Source organism: Phasianus colchicus, chromosome 1 (genome assembly GCF_987193195.1).
Source record: "Phasianus colchicus chromosome 1, bPhaCol1.hap1.1, whole genome shotgun sequence".
Taxonomy (NCBI): Eukaryota; Metazoa; Chordata; class Aves; order Galliformes; family Phasianidae; genus Phasianus; species Phasianus colchicus.
In genome coordinates this window covers 186,716,759-186,738,032 of record NC_143436.1, presented here as the reverse complement: position 1 = coordinate 186,738,032, position 21,274 = coordinate 186,716,759, and the positions used below count along the sequence as shown (strand labels likewise).

The window sequence follows — 21,274 nt, the reverse complement described above, 5'->3', positions numbered from 1 at the left end:
CACTACCTTACCACAGAACTTTGTTACGTTAAATCACTGTGATTAATCAGAAATGGTCTGAAACCTGAAGTACTGCATCTGGCTGCTCCTGTTGAAAGAGAAGCTCACCTTCACCCATCAGCATCCAAAATCTTCCAGCCTATTTGCAGCCTCACCCTGTGGCACCAGGCAGGAGGCTGCTTTGGCCTTGTGTCTTACTGACACTGCACTGCCCAGCTGCAGGCATTGAGTGCCTCCAGATAAAGGCTTGAGACTGAGGAGGGCAGAAGAGATTCAGCACATTTTAAGGCCAATCATCCTTCCAGCATATTATCACATGAGCTTAAAAAAAAAAAAAAAAATACCATCAAAAGAACAGATGAGGCAGCACTTATCTGAAGATTATTACTCTGAGTCTCAGGTCAAATCTGCATCTCACTTCCACTAAGCCTGGTTGTTTTCTCCCTGTTTTCTACTTGTATGCTTGCCAACGAAGTGCAAAAGGTTAAAATTTACAGTGATTTTATTATACCAACTTCTAAATGATTACAGATGGAGTCAGCAGCTTTCTGCTTCTATGTTTATTGCCCTGCCTAAAAAAACCAGATGCAACGATGTCCTGGTGCAACCAATGCAAGCACAACGCACATCTCAAGGAACAGGCTGGGTTTTGTGGGCTACAAGCTTTCTCTTTTCTTTCCCCAGTTTTGCAGCAGTTTATGCAACTGTGGACAAACCAGGGCAGGTTCCTAAGCTTCGCCATAGAAACATTACCATATAGAATGGCCGAGGCTGGAGGGGACCTTAAAAACCATTCAATCCCAACCCCTGCCATGGTCTGGTTGCCCCCCACAAGCTCAGGCTGCCCAGGGCCCATCCAGCCTGGCCTTGAACATCTCAGAGATGGGGCACCACAGCTCTTCAGGCAGCTGTGCCAGGGCCTCACCGCCCTCTGACAGAAGGATTTTTCCCCAACATCCAATCTAAATCTCCCTTCTTTTAGTTTAAAACCACCCCCTCTCGTCCTATTACTGTTATCCTTCCTAATTACTGAAAAACACCTAATTTGGGAAAGTTTCCTGTTACCTGGACCGTAAATCCTACTCCTACCCCCCAGTATCAAAGCAGCACACAAAACCAGCCCTACCCAGCTCGGCGTGAGCGCAGCTTCCAAAAACCAACAGCAACTTAATCATTTCGATTTAATTTCAGACACGCCAGCGCTGCCAAGCACCACTTTATTTGTCAACAAAACGTTTTGATGATCTGGCAGAAGGCAGCACGCTCCCTCCCCGCTTTCTCCACATATTTTGGCACCGCTTATGGCAGGTCTGAAGCTGTTTGGGGCTTAAACCCCACAGGACTCCTCTCTTCGTGTCACCGCTGCCCCAAAGGCAGCACTGCAGCCCGGGGGGTTCAGCCCTGCTAGGAAACGGTTAAGCCGCCGATGTGCAGCACTGATCCATCGCATTTCTCGCAGGCTGAGCTCAGAGCCCAGCACCGAGTATCAGCCGTAACATGATCCAAGAGTTTATGGAAAAAATAACCGCGCATACCAAGCACGCACATTTAATAAGATTTTCTTTCCATTCAAACAGCCTAGAAACATGATTTTTGAGACCTGCTTCGCCCTCAGACCGGGCTCTAACATCTCTCCTCCCCCTCCCCTAACACACACCTCCTGTCCAAAAACCAAACCCTTAAAAAAAAAAAAAAAAAAAAAAAAAGAGCCCTCGTACCGCAGGGAAGAGAGGCTGGAAAAACAACTTTGATTGGCACTTGGCCTGACCCACAGAGGAAGAAAAACAGATTTTGGACAAAGAGCGCAAATATTTGAGCTCGCTGACTTCGAGACTTTCTCAGCCTTTCGGAAGACGAACCCGGAGCGGATTGAATCGGAGTCGCTCCCGGGCTCGGGGCGGCCGCGTCTGCACAGCTCAGCGCTTTTAATTCATTGGCGCAGCGCAACCGGAGCGCAACTCGACGGGGCGGCGGAGCGGGGCGGCACATCGGGGGGCGGCGGAGCTGCTCGGAACGGGGCTGCGCTCAGCGCACGGAGCGCGGCTGCCGAAGGCCTTTTTGGAGTGATTTCGTGTATTTTATTACATCTTTGATTCCCGGAGCTCCTCACCCCCGAAAAGGTGCTGGGGACGAACCTCCCAGGTTCGTAAGCAGCCCCACAGGGACCCCGGGGCGGCACCGCCGGTCCCCCGACACTCCCACCCCGCCGCCTTCACCCCCAGCTCCCGGCCCCGAGCCCTCACCCTGCGCCCATTTCGCCCTACCTCCCCCCCACGGTTCTCTGCACCCCGCAGCCCCACTCCGACCCCCCGAGCCTTCAGCATCGAACGTCCCCCGCTGCCCCTCCGCACTCGCGGCCGTGCCCCCCGCTACCTGTCTCGGAACCTTCCGGCAATTGCCGCACACCCTGTACTGGCCGGCGGCGGATGCAGCGCTGCCGCCGCCGCCGCCGATGGAGCCGGCGCTGAGCCTGTTCATGCTGCCGGGGCCGGGCCGGGGTGCGGCGGGGACTGAGGCTCGGCTGTGCTGGGCTCCGTGCCGCTCAGCAGCCCGCGCCGCCGGCCGCCCCCATCCTCCAGCCGCGGCCCCAGCTCCCCGCTCCGGGCCGCTGCCCCCCGAGCACACACCCCTGCGCGCTCCGCCAATCCGCGCCTCCCGCCCCGCCCATCGCCACGCCGACCAGCCAATCACGAGAGCCACACGCCGGCGACCAATGGGGAGAGCTTTCGCCGGCTCCCATCTCCGGGCAAGCTGAGAAAAGGGGCGGGGAAAAGGGCGGGAGCAGCGCGGTGGCGGGGCGGGGCCGGCCGCGTCTCTGGGCAGCGTTGGGCAGAGAGGCGGGGTCAACGCGTCGGCGCGTGTCCTCTGCTGGCCAATCGGGTGCCTATGCAAATGAGGCGCGGGAAGCCCCGCCCCCGGGGCTGTGAGGGAGCGGCGGTGGCGGCCGAGCCGGGGGGGCGGTTCGGGCTGCGTCCGTCCGGCATCGCTGCGGTACCGAGCCGGCACCGGACCGGCCCCGCACCGCCACCCGCAGCGAGCAGCCCGAAAGACACAGGGCGCGAGGGCCGGGAGCTGGATGGCGCTGTGGAGGCCTGAGGCGAGGGCTAAGCCTGCCCCTCCCTTGGCCGCCTTCGGCGCGCTTCGGCTCGGCTCTCCGCGTTGGGAGAAGTGATGAGTCAGGTTTTCTCGGCTCCGCGCTAATGCACGGAGATGGAGGCTGTCATTAGCGGGCAGGCAGGGCCGCGATCTGCAGCGCGGGGCAGCCGGGCCACGCGCCTCCTCTGCGCGTCGGAGCAGCGCTGAAGCTCTCCTCGTCCGCGTGCCCTGCCAGCTCCAGCGGTGTGCGCGCAGGGTTTGGTGTCTGTGTGTGAAACACCGCGTGGTGTAATTCTGATGCTGAAAGATTACGGTAAGAAGGATTTGATTTGGTCATGGAAACTGAATATTACGGCTCCCCACATCTCTAAGAAGACTTAGGGTGTTGCATACAGCGTTCTCAAGATTTCTCCTGTCCAAGTAATTGTAAATGGCCCGCCTGAGAGCTGTGATCTGCTCTGTGTGCCTTTGTCCATTAGAATACCTCCTGTTTTTGCAAAACCACGCTTTGTGTCATTTAGACGACTGGCTGGGCTAACAAGGGCACAATGAAATTAGTAATTTACATCTCTTAGGAGATTAATTGAACTCAGCTCTGGTTGTCTTCGAGAACTACTGAAAAGTTTTTCAGCAAACTTCTCCACCAAAGTAAAACCACAGCTGCTGCCACCTTGCCCCTTCCAGCAGCTTCTGAAGGAATCTTTACCTCGAACAAAGCTGTCTGCAGCAGTGAGGACTGCCTCTCCTCACTCATTTCAATGCGGAAAGCACTCAGACACAGCAACAGGCAACAGAACGCAGCACTCACAGAGAAACAAATAAAAGAGGTTTTTATTCCCCAAGCAGAACGGTAAAAATGGGATCCTAATGTGAGAAAGCACTGCTTGCTGGAGTGCAGGTAGTTGCTGTGCCATGTTTACATCCCACATGCTGCAGCATGGTGCTATTAACACTGAAGAGACAGCGGGAAGCCAGACAGGTTAGTTTCCATCAGCTAATCTGAATGTAATGCTAAAATGTAAGTAAACAACATGAATGATGTAAACGGCTTTTTATTTATTGCCGAGGCCTATGATATTATCTGAAATGAGAAGCTTTAGAACAAGCAGTAGAGGATCAGGGTTGTTACAGCCACGAGCAGCAGCTGATTCTTCAGCACAGGTAAGATCCATTGGAGTCATTTGCTGTCAAAGGGCCTGCTTCAGAACTCAAACCTGTTGGTAAGGACAGGAGCAGCAAGTTTGAAACACAAGTAAGATAATGGTTTTAATTTGGGCTGATATTTAACACCGAGTACTGGCAAATACTCAGATTTCTTTAATAACATTCATTTATTTTACTCTGACAGTGGCAAGTACCCATGACTGGACATCCTCAGAAACATGGTTGTGTCCTTTATGTCCTGTTCCTCTCCACTGCAATTATTTCCACTTAAGATGACCACTTCAGACCTTTAGCAAAGCCCATTACAAACGGGAACATTTTCCATTAGCCAAGTGAGTGTGAAAGTAAAGCTGACACGTAAGGCAACTTACAATTGGAGAAATTTGATATCTAGTCTCTGTTCTGCCACAAACTTCTTGTGAGAGGAGGTGGGAAGTACTGGCCCAGATGCCTGAAGTACTCTGTGAACTACCTCCCTTAAAATACAAGCACTTAAATACCTCTGTGGCTCCCAGGCTTGCCATTTAGTTCTTCAGTGTCTGAGAACTCTCAAGAGAAACATACACTTTGTGTTTCATTGTTTCTGGAAACAATACAGCAAGTAGAAGTCGGCTAACACTCTTTCCTGCACCCCCCCCCCCCCCCCCCCCAACAAATTCTCTTGCATATCTTTCCTGAAATTCTTTTTTTTTTTCTTCTCTTTTCTTTTGATAATCAGTTTTGATATCTAATGAAAGTGAAAAAAGTTCCTAATTGGGCCAGATGCAGTGCATATCCAGTATCAGTATTGAATAATTTATTGACTAGAGACAATTTAAAAATAAAAAAGTCAAGATACCGGAGATCTTTGTCTAGATGCAGTATTTTGAAATGAGTTGTTGGGATCCCCATGGCACTGATCATGTAAAATGCTGTATATGTGCTTAACTTACGTCATCTGCAAGGCCCTGGTGCCTGACAAGACACGTGCATCGTGTGACTGAATTTAAGTCGCTGGCTTGTTCCATTTCAAGTTAAACAAATGTGTAAAAGTCTTTGCACAAGCTGTCTTCTTTGTGAACACAGCCACATTCCTGAAAGTTCTCGTAAATGTATTTCTCAAAAGAAATATTACAAAAAGTATCTGGTGCTCCCTTCACAATTACCTGTCAACTTCTATGATCCTACTGTACCTTAGTTGTTGTTTACTGCTGTGTTTACTGCTGTGTTTCCTTCAGTTTCTGTCCAGTTACTGAATGGTAAAGGAAAGCAGAATCCTGAAATTATGAGGTAATTTAGTTACCAGCAGCCTGGCACTTTGACCTGCCCAGAAATGTTAAGAAGGTGGTGAATTCTATAAACACAACCAGTCTTCTCTGCTGAGGTCACACAAAGAGGCTGCCAGCTATTGCCATGTATGGGAAAGGGGGAGAATTTTTTTCAATGGCATGCATCATACTGGCTTGAGACCATCACATCCTTCCAGACAGATCACTGACCTGCCAAGACAAATTTGCTTAAGTGGTTACCGGTTTAAGCAGAATTTTATCATCAATGATTGAAACTTTTGTGAAGTTTTACTTATATCTGAAGAGTAATACTAATTAATAAGAGAGGAACATGCTTCCAAAGGAAAGTAGGGTCTTCTCTGCCTTCTCAAGCATTCGGGTGCATTCTTGAGAGACACATTACAGCCAGGCATGGGTTTCTGTGCTCACCATAGGAGTAACTGGATGAGATGTGAGAGCCAGAGTTCACTTAATGCTTTATTCAGCCTTCGAGCTGGTTCAAACCAATCAGCTAAGAGATGTAGCCCATCAAAACACCACACTGTCTTCACCCCCAGTAATGAGTGCCTACACCATGGTGGGGTACCAGCTTTTGAACTCACTTTGTGGCTGTGATATTTCTGCCTGGACTTTCCTAATAAGCAAGTTGAGAGCAAGAACGGTGCATCTTTATTGCCTTCCAGAAAGCATTGCACCCAACAGTCATCAGCTGAAAGCCAATCTGTCCACGCAAGCTAAGACAGAAGATGCTGTGTAGATGTACTGTGTCCTGGAAAAGTCCACCTGGCCGTGGTGTGCATGCAGATGCTACTGGAGTGTTCAGTAGGTCCTTATCTGTTCTTCCTATGATGCAAACCTGCTGTAGAAGGGCACAGCTCCTTCACTGTCCATACATAAATGCAAAAGCTTGATGCTTCCTGAAAAGGTCGGATTGAGAAGATCAGTGCTATAAAACTGAACTAGTTATGCAATGGATGTGTTTGCAATTCAAAGACCTCTGGCAGCTCAGAGAGAAAGGAAAAGAGGAGGCAACTGCCATGCAGTAACTCAGACTGGACTGCTACAAGACTAGATATTTCATAAGAAATTAAAAGATCCTCAAATTTTGTTCATAAAAAAAACCTTCAGAAGCAGAAAAACAGATATGAGAGCACCTAACTGGAGACTTACCCACTCTCCCCATCTGACTGCCTCTAAAAAGCCCTGTGCAAGTGTCAGATGGGTTACTGACATGCTACATGCCTTTCATTTCTTGAGTCCATGAATCATTCAGCAGAGCCATATGAAACACGGATAGATAGGAAAATTGATATGGTTTCTCAAAGGTCGGAAAAGCCAGCACGTTACCAGCATGTCAAACAAGTGACAGTCCTGCATTCATTATCACCAAGCTTGGTGCACCATTTTAGCATTGTTTGCATAGGACTTTTGTTGTGTTCTTAGAGGAAGGAATGGCAGCAGATAAAGTTTGTACCCTGACACTACAAAATGACTTCCCATCCTCAGAATTACACAAGCAAATTTGCAAAATGAGTGTTCAGATAATTACATGAGAAGGCGAGATGTCAGAGTTTGTGGAATTCTTCCTCGAGGGTGGGGGCACACACCTTTTCATTAGCAGCATTTAAACCCTGACTAGATAAAGCACTCTAAATTATGTTTATCGTATGAAACAATTACAGCCTGTCCAGGAGAGCTGAGCTTGCCAACCTAATAGGTTTTTTTTAATATCTAATTTCTTGGACAAATACGTAATTCTAAAAAACATTACATCACTACTCAACCAAGAAATCCTTTCTCTCTCTGTTTTTCTGAGGTTTGCATGATAATTCACTAAATACATTTCAGCATGTTGTTTACTTCAGCTCAGCCTTCTGAGACCACACAGGCCAATGCTGAGACAGTAAATAGGGATCATCTAGAAAAAAACAGGTTATGCTTCAAGTTGACCTGGGAAATATTCAAGTTCACTTTGGAAGTATTTTGGGCCATACAGTTTTGGGGGGTGATACATTGGAGAAATGCATTAATTGAAAGAAAATCCAAAAAGCAGGATGCAGGTAGCTTTGTTAGTGGTCTTCCTCCTGATTCAGGAGAATTATAAATGATCTCTTGTCATGTATTCTTGTAGATGTGAATCCCATGAGCAAATGAACCCAGGATTTGAGGTGTGCACAACAACTGCTAACTCATCAGGATTTTGTCACTTCCCTGAAGATGTTGCTGGCTGTTGGCTTCAGATCTCAGGTATCCCTCATTAAGAACTCTCTATTTTGCCTCAATCCCTCCTGTGGCAGCCAGGCTGCTGAGGAGCCAAGAGTTCAAAAGCCAAAGAGCCAAAAATAGGGCAAGCAAGAGGGAGTTTTGGCTCAGTTGTGTGCCTGGCCAGCCTTTTTTTCTTTTTTTTTTTTTTCTTTTTTTTTGTGCCAATGTCTTTGTCTTGTTGGAAAAAGAAATTCTCAAGCAGCAGAAATTGTCTGTTAATACTTTGCAAATGAAACACATGGTATAGCATGATGCCACATTAAAGATGGAGCTGATCAGTGAAATTAGCTCCCATTACTCACTGGCAATGGTATGGCTTTCATTATTTTCACAACAAATACAAAACTCAGCAGCTTTTGGGATATGGCACATAATTTAGGTCCATTTCCCACTGAAGCCCCCCAAGATATGAATCTAAGTACGTTGGAAGATGAGGTTGAATTATAACACAGTTTTATTCTTTGTTTCTGGACAGAGAAGGGCTGAAGTGATGAAACATTTGCATCTGTTTTAAACTTGGCTTATTTTTATTGATTTTTTTTTTTTTTTAATCCCACTACATTATTTTTCTGACGGTTACACCCTGAAAAAACAGGTTGTCAGTGCAAGCAAGGTTTTCTCAGAAGGTACCCACAAGAAGCAATTAGACGTGTGAGCAAAGGCAGTCAGCACATGGGATCCTCCCCAGCAAAACAGGCTCAGCGCTGAAGGCTTGTCTGCATGGCATGTTTCTTCTTTCATCGAACACCAGCAAAATGCCAGGAACATTCCTGGACAGGAGAAATCTTGAATTCTGCAATTCAGCCTTAAAGAAACACTCCTCTGGGTAACTGCCCGGCTGCCTGATGGAAAAGAGTGACTCCTGTAAGCAGATCTGCCTTCGAAGACTCTGACCTATTTCAGCCCAGCTTTGCAGAACATACAAGCTCTATTTATGATGCTGCAGGAAGGGGAAGGCAGGATGCAAGCAGTGCACCTTGCTCTGCTGGGAAAGAGCCGGCAGCACCAGCTCCAGTAGTGGAGCCCCGCATCAGGAGATGGTGGGACCTGGCTCCTGTTTGGGCAATTAAATGAGTAACATCATCACATCTGACTGAACCTCAGGCATGTAGACCTGGCTACTTACTCTTGCTGCAGAAGCATTTATATTGACACAGATTCAGGAAGATGCTGGGCAGCAGAATCGGGGAAACAATTGTTTTATAAGCAGAGTGATGCCTTTGTACAGCACAACAGTGTGATCTGCAAAGGAAAACATAACAGGACTGTATTCCACAGCAAGGTCACATCTTGAGAATTTTATTCGTCCTCATTTCTATTAAAGTGTCTTTTTACAGGGAGAAATAACTTCATTTAGTTATGCTGTACTGCTCTTGAAGCTTAACCTTCCTCTTGCTGGGCTCTATAAATCACGGATTTTCTTATAAACAGACTACAGATCCACTCACATCTTTGTATTATTTGGCTTCTTCATTTCAGAAACAGTATGGGCCAAATTCTTCCCTGGCATAGCTCCATTCCCAGTATTCTTATTTTGAGGATGCTGGGCCAGATTCCTGATCTCTCTGTTTTGTCGATGGGCGCTCAGAGCCATGCTGCTGCCATATATCAGTAACACCATTCTGCTGCTGGGCAGAACGTAGCCCTCTGCTTAAACAGCACTTTGATCAAGTGAAACAAGGAAAATATTGCTGAATGTAGCCTTCAGCATATTACTTGTTCCGCTGAAAGATCATCCGCTCTTGGCTTAGCTTATTTCAAGCATGATAGTCCAGGAAAAAGAGTGTACCTGTGAGTGAAATAAGACTCAGTGGGAATCAGTAAGACCCAAAGTATTGCAGTATTAATAAATGTATATTTGTGCTGAAGCATGCTAAACCTCAAAGGCTGGATATAAATATCAATGTCTATTGAATTTCAGGAAGAGATGGCTGGTGGAAAGCATGCCCAGTGCCGTTCTGCAATGTGCAACCCTGTTTACACTGGGGCTATTCATAGGCACGTTCCTGCTGCTGGGCAAGGAATTTGCCTCTTCACAGCCAGCTCAGGCAAAGCAAATTTTCCCCTATAGTTCTAAGGCAGGAGATTTATCTTCCCTTTAAGTAAAGCAGCAGTGCTGTGCTGCCATGCAAGTGATGGGCCAGCTGAAGGTGAGGGACAAGGAGCTGCCCAAAACCTGCCAAAAGGACAAAAGCAGCTTCATAAAGGCAGAGGTCGAAATGGCACTGATGTCTCCTTGATCAAACACAGGCTGCACTTCTTTAATCAGAAAATGTGCCACAGTAGAAATCCGGCAAAATGAATTCTAAGCACGTCCCTTCTGCAGCCAGTTCTCCTTCTGCCCACTGGGACAATGGAGAGATGACACTGTTCAGAAATAAATCCACAGCACGGATTTGTGATTCTGTCAGATTGGGTTCTCCTTTCCCACTCCTGGAATTGCTCTGGAGGTCTTTAGGCTTTATGAAGCTGTAATGGACAAGGAGAGCACTGGGGAATTAAAGCCCACCTGCCTCTTGCTATCCCCTTTCAGGGCTTTTTGGACTGGTGCTTCCTGGAGCAAATGAGATCCATTCAAGAAAGGTGCTGAATGGCAAAAACAAAAGTCCAGAAAGAGTAGTTATCTTAGAAGTTATCAAGAACAGTGCCTACTACTTGATAAGCTGCAGAGAAAGTAAAGCCAGAAAATGCCTAAATTGAGAACAAAGCTGATGTGACAACTGAGTGCCAGAGAATGGCACCAATGGGAAGAGCTCAGCATAGCATATCTGGAGTTATCTGAGTGACTGAGGGAGATAAATTATGTTCTGCTCACCCAGAAAGGCAGTGTGATAGTTCTGCAGTGATCTCATTCTTCTACTATCAACATTTTCCTGCTGTTCATGCTGGTGTGATTAGTCAAGGCAGGATCTCTTAGGAGAGGTAAAAGGCCTGGTGGGATGTTGGCTATCTAATTAGCTGCCACTCTCATTAGCTCAGGGAAAAAGCTGTGTGGGGCTTCCCCTCCCCCCGCCCTCCCAAGCACCTGGGTTACATCCATCCGTGAAAACTATCAAAAGAGGAGAATGCTTCTTGCTGTGGGTAACCGAGGTATGGGCACGATCTGTGCTGAAACCTGGTGCCTATGTTTGCTTGGACAGATGCAAAGCACAGGACAGCTGGAGCTTGTCACTGATCACTGCAAAACTGCCAGGGGCACTGCACCTGGGGACAGGCATCTGGGTGCAAAGCTCATGCTCAGACCTGAGCACAACCACAGTGCAGCAAGAGGCTGGATGTAGTGCAGCTGCACTGTGACAAAACAGATTCATTGAATGGCTTTTGTCCAAACATGCTTGCTCCATGCAGGTATTATGCACATGTGGCAGGCTTGCAATTTTCCCACTCAAATTGTTGCAGAAGTGCTAACACTTGGCTCTTCACTTTTCAGGAGGATGACAGGAGCACGTGCTGTGGCTTCCTTGCACTGCTGAAGGCTCAGGCAAATAAGCAGTTTGCTAAGAGCTATTCACAGCTGCTGGCTGAAGCTAGCTGGATGTTCATGGTGAACTGAGAAGCAAAGGTGACATCAGTGTAGCAGAGTATCCTGAGAAGCAGTGAGACATGCGTGAGCTATTGCATAATTATACACAGAGAAGAAAAATCTATGAATAGTTGTTGTCATTCTTTGCACTTCTATTAATGTCTCTTGCCAATGAAGAACCTGGAGACTTGCAACCTAGAGTGGCTAGAGGCTCTTCCCTTGGAGTATTAAGGAAAAAAGGAGAAAACCAGGAGACCCTGCAGAGGTGAGATCAGATAACACCACAGCCAAAACTGCTTCACAGTGAGGGGGATCACAGCAACGTACCTGAATGAGAGGCTCCAGCTGGAATACTCCATCCAGGTCCAGGGCCCCCAGCATGGGAAAGACATGGAACTTTTGGAGAGGGCCCAGAGGAGGGCCATGAAGATGATCAAAAGGCTGGAGAAACTGGCCTTGTTCAGTCTGGGAAATAGAAGGCTGTGGGAAGTCCTTATTACAGCCTTCCAATACTTAAAGGGAGATTATAAACAGGAAGGAAACCAATTTTTTACACATGTAAATAGTGATAGGGAAGATATAGGTTGGATATCAGGAGGAAATTCTTTACCAAGACAGTGGTGAGGTGCTAGAACAGGCTGTCCAGAGAGGCTGTGGATGCCCCATCCTTGGAGTTGGTCAAGTCCGGGTTGGATGGGGCTCTGGGCAGCCTGGTCTAGTATTAGATACGGAGGTTGGTGGCCCTGCGTGTGGCAGGGAGGTTGAAGCTTCATGATCCTTGAGCTCCCTTCCAACCCAAGCCTTTCTATGATTCCGTGATTCTATAATTTATTTAGATGTCAGGGGGAGGTTTATCACCAAGAGAGTGGTGAGGTACTGGAACAGGCTGCCCAGAGGTGGTGGATGCCCCATCATCCCTGAAGGTGTTCATGGCCAGGTTGGATGGGGCCCTGGGCAATCTGATTTAGTACTTGATCTAGTAGTTGGCAACCCTGCCTGTGGCAGGGAGGTTGGAACTTGATGATCTTTGGTGTCTCTTCCAACCCAATTCATTCTGTGATTCTATGAAAGAGCCAGGCATTTTGAACCAATGGCGTGGCAGTGTGTTCCCAGCTCTAGTCAGCCCACAGCCAGTGGCTGGGCAACAGGAGGCCTGCTGATGGTGGCTGGGGCCAGGCAAGTGCAGGGGTTTTGGCTTCTGGCTGGCAGGAGTGGGACTGCAGAGGTAAAGCAGTGATACTGAAACGCCACCCGGGCCAGGAGGTGCTGGGAAAGTAACACCAGCAGCCAGGGCAGTGAAATGGAGCAGAGTCAGAGAGATGCATCAGCTTTGGGCACCAAGAAACAAAAGACCATTTCATGAGGATGATGCCCTGGGAACTCTGCTGCTGGGGGAGGAGGGCAGAAATCAAAGAGAGGGCAAAACCTGTGGTGGCTGTGTATCAGCGGACAGGGTAACTCTGAGAGCTGCCAGTCCTCTCAGCCTGGATGAATGGCTTCTATTTATGTGGATCCCTATGCAGAAAAACATTGTGATCGTGATCTAAGCGGCCTTGCAGACGTTTAGGCGCCTAGGCTGGCTCCTTCCTCCCACTCCAACAAGCATGGCAAAGCTGGCCAGCCCTGCACTGCGCACCCTGCACCATGCCCCAGCTCAGTGTTTCCCAACGCCATCCCAGTACTCACAGGGAGGATGAACAGGCAACATCCCCACTGCCCTGCCCACATTTTGTTCTGCTTTCAGCAAAGCCAGCACGGCCTCAGCAGCAGCCCTAAGCCCAGCATGTGCCACAGCGTGCAGCCAGCTGAGTCATCAGTTAATCCAGCAGTTCCCATTCAAAGGCTGCTGCCTCTGCCCCAGCTGAAAATGCATTTGTTATTTTGGTTCTCACTCCTCCGTGTGAAGGTTCAGGTGGCAACCTGATGATCATTGCATGTCATAGGTTGTGCGTGGCACGCCAACAAAGCGAGATGCTGACACTGGCTGCTGGCACAGGGTGGCCACACCATACAGGCCCCAGCACTAGGTGAGCTGGTGAGCCTGTGAGCTCCTGAGCGAGCTGGATCTGGGCACAAAGTGAGCAACCTGATTCGCTGGATTAGGAATACATTCCCGAGGTGGCAATCAGTGAGTGGGATGGATGGAGAGTCTTGTTCATTCACCCCACAGAGTGGCTGAACAGAACGTGCCCTGTCATTGCCCATGTTGGTGTGGCCACAGGATAAATCCTCGTAAGCATCATACCCAGTTGTGCAGGGAGCACAACGGGAGCGCCCCGCAGAGGCGGGGCAGACCTGACACCGGCTTCTCCCTCTCTGCCGTGCGCAGCTCAGCTTCCTCGGGCTGCACGTACCGGCCCCGCGCCCTTCGCCCCCTGTCCCATTCATTCTACACTCGGCGCATTCGCGCGCCCGCGCCGCGTCACCGCTTTTCCACCCAGCAACACGGTGACGTCACAGCTGGGGGCCAATGGGGAGGCGCGGGGCGGGGCCGGGCGCGGGCGCGCGCCGCTCGTGCTGTGCCGGCTGGGCGATGCGGTTTTAACGCTGCTGCGCGTGGGCAGCGAGGGTTTGGCTGCCCGTGTTTCGTTGCGGAGCGCTTTGCTTCGCCGTTTCGTGTGCATCGTTCGTGCTCTGTTTGTGCATAGCCAAAATAGCTCCGCTTTGCGTATTTGTTTTTTCCATTCCAAAGCATGAACTTCAGTGACTGCCTTTTCAAGCTTCCTTCTTTCTTCTTCTTCCCTTTTTTTTTGTTTGTTTGTTTTTTTTTTCCCCTGCAAGTGCAGCTTTGGTCAGGTCTTGGTGTAGGACACAAATTCATCTTCCCAGCTCGTGAGTCATAGAATCAGAGAATCAGAGAATGACTTGGGTTGGAAGGGACTTCAAAGATCATGAGTCTCCAACCCCCCAGTCACAGGCAGGGCTGCCAACCTCCCCATTTAATACCAGACCAGGCTGCCCAGAGCCCCGTCCAATCTGGCCTTGAACACCTCCAGGGACGGGGCATCCACAACCTTTCTGGGCAGCCTGTTCCAGCACCTCACCACTGTCTTGGTAAATCTTCCTGATATCCAACCCAAATCTTCCCTCCTTCAACTTCAAACCATTTCCCCTCGTCCTGCTATTATCTTGCCTTGTAAAGATTTGACTCCTCCTGTTTTAGGCTTCCTTTATGTGCTGGAAGGCTGCAGTGATGTCAGCCTGCAGTCTTCTTTTCTCCAGACTGAACAAACCCAGCTCCCTCAGCCTGTCTTCATAGAGGAGGTGCTCCAGCCCTCTGATCATCTTCGTGGCCCTCCTCTAGATGCTCTCTAACAGCTCCCTGTCTTTCTTGTACTGGGGGCTCCAGATCTGGATGCAGTACTGCAGATGGGGCCTCACAAGGGCAGAGTAAAGAGGAACAATCACCCCTCTGTCCCTGCAGGCCACTCCTTTTCTGATGGAGCCCAGGATCCCATTTGCTTTCCAAGTTGCCTTTCCCCTTATCTCTTTAACAGTGACATGGGAACAGGAGGTAACCAAGTGGGTGTAATTGGCATGGCTCAGAGCTGAGCTTCCTGAGTGCTGTGCTCTAGAACCATTGGGTTCAATGTGCTGTTGGATGGTGCTCCGAGCGCTGCCCTGCCAACACGAGTCACTCACGGCAGAGGTGCTCCTTAGCTAAGGGCATTGCACAGGATGTCCTGTTGACACTGCATGACCATAATTTAAAAGTTATTTACAGAATCTTTGACTGTTGGTACTTTTATAACAGCCACTGTAACAGGAAACCATTTTTTATTTATATTTTTGCTGCGGTGTCACAAGGGAAACAGGTCCTTGAGCTTATTTGAAATGTCTGCAAAAGAGTCAGATGTTCTGATGCTGCTTGTATCAAACATGAACAGCAGGCAGTGCTTTGCTGTGGTCTCCTCTGGTAAGCACCGAGCCACTTCTGCTGCAACTCCAGAGGTGTAGAGGATGGTGAGGGATGCAGACGGGCTCACAAAGTATTCAGAAGGAGCTGCAGTTCCAGTACTTATTGCCTACGTGTTCACCAGAGAAGAATGAGATAGGAAAAGAAAGAAAAGCAACTTCAAAGCTGAATTTTAAAAGCTCAGGTTTTCTTTCTAAACCAAACTGCCTCTTTTCCATGCTCACTTTTTGCCCTCTGTTTCAAAACACAGCTGCACTGGGACCCCCAGTTGGGCATTTCAAGTCAATCTCCTTTCCCCTGTCCCGTTAGTACTCCTTGAGCTCAGCTCCTTGGTGATTCTGGCTTCAGCATGCACTAGGGAGCGATCAGGGAATAAATCTTTTCTTCTCTGTGGTTTGGAGTGTATTTCTGTTGTGCCATGAGTGTCTCTTTGGCAGCATTAGGAACCCTCTGCGAGGCGCAGAGCAGAGGTGTGCTGGGAGCACAGGTGGCCCCAGCTGCCTTTGGAGTGAGCTGGAGGGACTGACCTGTCCAAAGGGTAAATCTGCCCGTGGGACAGCTGAAGGACCTCTAGGAACTTTCATAATCATCCACTGACCATCCTGAGAATGAAGGATCACAGTCTAGGTACCTGGGTTATATGGGATGAGTAGAAGCCCTAGGGTATGTTGGCATTTTAGGATTTACTTGGCCTGATCTTTGAGTTCTCCCACTAGGTTAGGCATCAGTATCTGTGCTAGTACTGTGGATTTAACCTGTTCACACAGCCATGCTCTTCCTAGTGCTGCAGTCAGCATGGAATGGAGACATCCCATGGCTCCAGCCATGTCCTGATGCCCAGTATAGAAGAAATTGCTGATTCTCCGCCGTGCTCTGGGCAGATCAGTCTCTAGTGCTCAATAAACAGGTACTTAGAATCACAGAGTTGTAGAATCATAAAGGTTGGAGAAGCCTGCTAAAATCATTTAGTCCAAGTGTTTACTCTTCACCACTGTGCCTACTAAACCATGTCCCTGAGTGCCACATTCTTGAAAACATAGAAGGACAGTGACTCCAGCACTGGGAAGCCTGTTCCAATAGTTGAGGCCACCATGGGTAGTTTCTTTCCAGCTGTAGGGTCAAGACAGGATGATAACTCAAATCTTGGTTGGTGTCCAGGTTCTGATGGTGATGAAGGTCTCATCATATAGACATGAGAACACAGGGGCCATACTGCAGTGGAGACTATTTTGGTAGCCACTTAATGCTCTGAGCCTCGATGGCCCTGCTTCAGTGAGAAGGTTTTGCAGCTTGGTAAAGTGGAGATGACTGGTCTGGGTTTCACTAGAAACAGTGCAGTGCTGTAGGATGAGCAGCAATGTGTCCCAAACCTCTGTGTGTCAAAGGGAGGCTTCCTGGCAGGACTCCAATGAGTGGAAGGCCATCAGCCAGCCCTCAGTGCATGGCCCAGGCCTGCAGGAGGTGAGGAGGAGGCTTGAAAGGGAGGCTTCTGGCTGTCCCAAGGAGAGTCTCGAATCCATATCCCATTTCCAGCTCTGAGCATCGGTTCCTATCAGTTTTGTGATCCTGTTGTCAACTACAGTATTTACTTATACAAAAGAATGAAATTAGGCAGGAGCTTGATATCCTTTAAATTGCATCTGGTGAAGTCTGCCTTCAAGGGGCACGTTGTCAAGAAAGCTGTGGAGAGCCTTTGGTTCCCAGTGCAGGGCTCTTCCATCATAGCCAAACCATGAACCATAGCTTGGGGCCGTGTAACTAACCTCATACAGGAAAGCCCCTGCCCTCCAGCCCTCATGAACCCCATCTGCAGTTTGCCCTATGGCCTCCATGCAACTGGTGCTCTGGCTATTGCAGCTGCAGAGACTGATGGGCTGGGGTCAGTGTAAGGCCCAGAATTTGCTTCAAATATATAGCAGTAGACCATAAAAAAATGTGGAAAAAAAAAACAAAAAAACAGATTGAATAGAAAAGAAGCAAGAGCAATGCAGAAAAATAAGGGTATTATTTTAGTTTGAAACATCATTAGAAACAGTACTTTGGCCTGAAGATGACCAGGTTGTGCTCTTGCAGCGCATAAGATCCCATTGAACTATTCACATACTATTAATGCCATAGGACCACAAATGCAAATGGAGACACATTCTTTTACATGCCTTTCAAAGCTTTCTCTGCCTGTCTCCTTGCTGTGTTTCCAGGATGGCATGCTGTAACCTGAGGTGCCCCTGCTGCTGCCTTCCTTTGCTGCCAGGATGGGCACATGGATGCACCGGTGTTGACCTGACCCAACAGGAGACAGAGCCCTAGGCAGAAGAGCATCACTTACCATGTCTATCTCAGCTAATTTGAGTGAAATTCATGTATATTGTTATACCTAATCCCTTAGTTTTGCTCCAACCTGCAAAAATTCCTATGAAGCTTGAGGTGCAGCTGAAACCTGACTTTCCAAAGTGACAAGTGCCAGCAAGTTCTGCTGCTGCTTGCTGGATTTGGGAGTGCTGGATGTTTAGGAAATGATGCACGTGGATGCTATATACAGGCAGAGAAGTAGGAACTGTGTCACCAAGCTTTGGTCATTTAAAAGCTAGGTGCTACAATCCAGCTGCCTGTTTCTCCAGCCCTCTCCAAAACCAGGAGCCCTCAGCAGACAGTTTGTCCCATCTGTGTCAGACATTGAGTGGAGCGAGGCACCATTTCTCTGTGTCGGCATGAGAGGGCTCATGGCAGGTCCTGCAGTGCTCCTCCCTGTCACCACTCATGGAAGGATATAATGGGGCTCTTGGGACTTGGCTTTCAGCAATGCCCCAAAAGAGAAAGGAGAGCAATGCTGTGTGGCTGGGATTTTGTCAGGCCAGATTGCAGACCTGGGAAACTGAGCTGACTTTGTGCTGATGTGGAAACAAAATCTGCTCTGTTTTTCTTATCTGCGGCACTGCGAGTGATCGCACAGGCTGTTCTCTGCCTGCCCTCGTGGAGCAGATGCAAAGTCTCCATTTTCTGCTCACCTTACAGGAGGGCTAAAGATAAACATCTGCAGTTTCCTGGGCTGAGAGTGCTAAGAGCGAATGCCACCCCTGCTCAGCTTTTCAGATGGTTGACTAAGCACTTTAAAGGTCCAAGTTATATTTGGAAATGAAAAGATCTTTGTCCCAAACAGAAAATGGCTTGTGTGCTGTTGAGACCCACAGTCACTAAAAGCGAGCACATCTGCTGATGCAACCTAATTGCTGTTTTGATTGCCCAGCCATGACGGGGCACAAAAATATTGTCTGCCTACAAAAAAAGAATGAAACCTCACTTGGCCATTTTGTGCCCAAATACCTTGGCATTCAGCCCCGCAGGGCTGGAGTTGGGCAAGCTGAATTCAGAAATTCCCCAGTGGAACCAGCCCTTAACAATACAAAGCTGTGCCTGTTTGCCTGGGCGGACTATTTTCATGACTCTGAATAAAAGCCACGTCTGGAGCACTGCATGTTTCTGTGGGGGCTATGCAGGCAGGTGGGCACACTGCCTTGTGCCTGGGAGTTTTCCAGTGGAGAGAGGCATAAACAAGGACATAAGCTACTAGAAAACATCCAAAGGAGGGCTACAAAGATGGGGATGGGTCTGTAGGACAAGGCATATGAGGGGTGGCTGAGGTCTGTGGTGTGCTCAGCCCAGAGCAGAGCAGGCTGAGGGGAGGCCTCATGGAGCTGCAGCTCCTCACAGGGAGCGGAGGGCAGCTGAGCTCTGCTCTATGCGACAGCGACAGGGCTCTGAAGCAATATGATGGGGTTGAAGCTGTTCTCAAATTAGCAGAGACTTCATCTGCTTACCGAGGAGATTTTGAATCCATCTCATGAAGCTCCAGCATTGCTAACTATGGGAAAAGGGAGAATGATCTTTTTGAGCAGAGATATCGATCAGAAGGACTTCTCTTTCCCTTGACTCTGACCAAAACCAGGTGTTGTACCTCTTATTCATCAGTATGAGTTTTTACCATGTTCTACCAGTATGACAACACCTAACGTTCCTGGTGTCTTCCTCTCTCTGTCTCTGGGTCCAGAGGAGGGCCACGAAGATGCTCAGAGGGCTGGAGTAACCCTCCTATGAAGGCAGGCTGAGGGAACTGGGCTTGTTCAGTCTGGAGAAGAGAAAGCTGCAGGGAGATCTCATTGCAGCCTTCTACTGCTTGAAGAGAGCTTATAAATAGGAGAGGAAGTGACTTTTTGTGGTCTGATAGTGATAGGGTAAGAGGGAAGGGCTTTAAACTAGGGGGCAGATGTAGGTTAGATGTTAGGGGAAAATTCACTACTCAGAGAGTGGTGAGGCACTGGCACAGCTGTGTATGCCACATCCCTGGAGGCATTTGAGGCCAGGTTGGATGGGGCCCTGGGCAGCCTGAGCTGATGGGGGCCAACCAGCCCATGGCAGGGGGTTGAGACTGGGTGATCTTTAAGGTCCCTCCACCCTAAGCCATTCTATGACTACAATTCTGTCCCTACCCCATGCCACCTGGCTGTTCCACAGCCCTGGGTCCCATGCAGGAGGAGTAGGATCCCACCATAGGCAACACAGCCCAGCAGGATGCTGCTCCAGGGCTAGCCTTCTGGGCTAAATTCTGCCTCCTTCCTTCCAGCTGTCTACAATTTGCCTATCTGTGGAAATTAAGAACAGAAAGCAGGGATGGGAGTAAGCCATTCAGGGAAAAAGATTGATCTTTCCCTCCATTAAAAGGGTTATTGATTGAGCTGTTTTTTTAATTGCAGCTTTTCTGCACCTTTCAGCTGTCTCCTTGTACCACTGCTTTTGCATTATTCTTCCCTCATGATGGAGCTTTTCCAGTCTTTCTTTACAGAGAGAACAAAGTGCATTCAGACAGCTGCCCACCCAGCTCTGTACTGGTGGACGGCTCTGGGATGCTCTCTGGCCGTGCTCAGAACTGCAGCTTGCCAAATTGAATCTACCCTTCCCTTGACACAAAAACCCCACACTGGCTTAAAAACACCAGACTTTTGCTGTTGTTGAGGTTTCTTAAGTTCCCCCTGAAGACCAGCAGGTTTCACATAGTCACTGAAGATGTGTGCCAGAGCCAGCTCTTGTGTGTCTCTGACTGCAGTATCCCACTGGAAGCACTGAGGCATTGCAGCCACCTGAGCACCAGATGAGAAGAACATGGGAAATACGGACTGTTCCTTCTCACAGCCTGCTGGGCAGACCCAGGCACTGTAAAACCAGAGTCTAAAATCAATTCTGAATTACAGATTTTTCCTGAACTATGGGAATGTGTAATCCTGTACTCAAAATTGCTGATGAAGCTTCCATGATGTCTCCAGGCTGCCATAATCACCCTTGTCTCATCTGTGTGAGTTCCCTTTGGCTTCTTCTCATCAGTGCCCCGGTCCCACACAGAGGCTGGCTGAGGCTGACCTGTGCCCAGAGGAAGCAGAGCCTTTGACCATCATTTGCCCAGTAAGAGAGAACTGCACTTTGTTGAGTAGGCTTTCCTTGCAGCCGCAGAATTAACACCTTGTGGTAGCACACCACTGAGAGCCTCTTGCGAGGATCTGTGGGGAAGGGGCCATTTGTGGACATCTCCCAGGGATAAAGAGCAGATCTGCTGCAAAGATAATCATAGGATATCCTGAGTTGGAAAGGACCTCTGAGAATTGAGTCCGGCTGCTAATGCCACACGGGTCAATGTGAGAGTTCAATGATAAATCTAAGAATATTGTTGAAATGCTTCTTGAACTTTAGGAGCTTGAGGCCATTACCACTGGCGTGGGCAGCCTGTTCCATACTCACTGCTTTCTGGTGCAGAGCCTTTCTCCAGCCCCATTTGCCCCTCCCCTGACTCAGCTCCATGCTGAAAGCTCTGGGAATTTGCTGTACCAGTGAGCGTTGTGCCTGGGATACAGCAGGGCAGGCTGCCAGAGTAATGCACATGAGCCGACAAGAAACAAGGAGGGTTTGAAGACCCACCTGGCAAGTAGGCTGTATTGGAAACTTGCCTAGTTTCTGTCAGAGTATTGTCAAAATCATCCCATTCCCAGTGTTTTCTTT

At 48.8% G+C, this 21,274-nt stretch overlaps 1 protein-coding gene and 2 long non-coding RNA genes across 6 annotated transcripts in view; 1 reads left to right on the top strand and 2 right to left on the bottom strand.

The window, feature by feature from the left end:
- The window catches only part of SESN3 (sestrin 3), a 44,119-nt gene extending 41,505 nt beyond the window's left edge, over positions 1-2,614 (bottom strand). For all 4 annotated transcript variants that reach the window (XM_031616136.2, XM_090134015.1, XM_090134016.1 and 1 more), the window contains exon 1: positions 2,374-2,614. In XM_031616136.2, coding sequence (XP_031471996.2) covers positions 2,374-2,478 — 105 coding nt within the window. In that variant the 5' untranslated portion in view covers positions 2,479-2,614. The remainder of the gene's footprint in view (positions 1-2,373) is intronic.
- A 293-nt stretch (positions 2,615-2,907) lies between these two features.
- On the top strand, positions 2,908-8,921 carry LOC149920317 (uncharacterized). Its single transcript, XR_016463431.1, has 3 exons — positions 2,908-4,075; positions 7,660-7,775; positions 8,389-8,921. It is a non-coding gene; the product is annotated as an uncharacterized LOC149920317 (long non-coding RNA).
- Positions 8,548-14,618, bottom strand: LOC149920316 (uncharacterized). The gene is made up of 3 exons (XR_016463430.1): positions 11,644-14,618; positions 8,920-9,582; positions 8,548-8,635 (listed from the first exon to the last, which is right to left on the bottom strand). It is a non-coding gene; the product is annotated as an uncharacterized LOC149920316 (long non-coding RNA).
- Between the last annotated feature and the right edge of the window lie 6,656 nt (positions 14,619-21,274).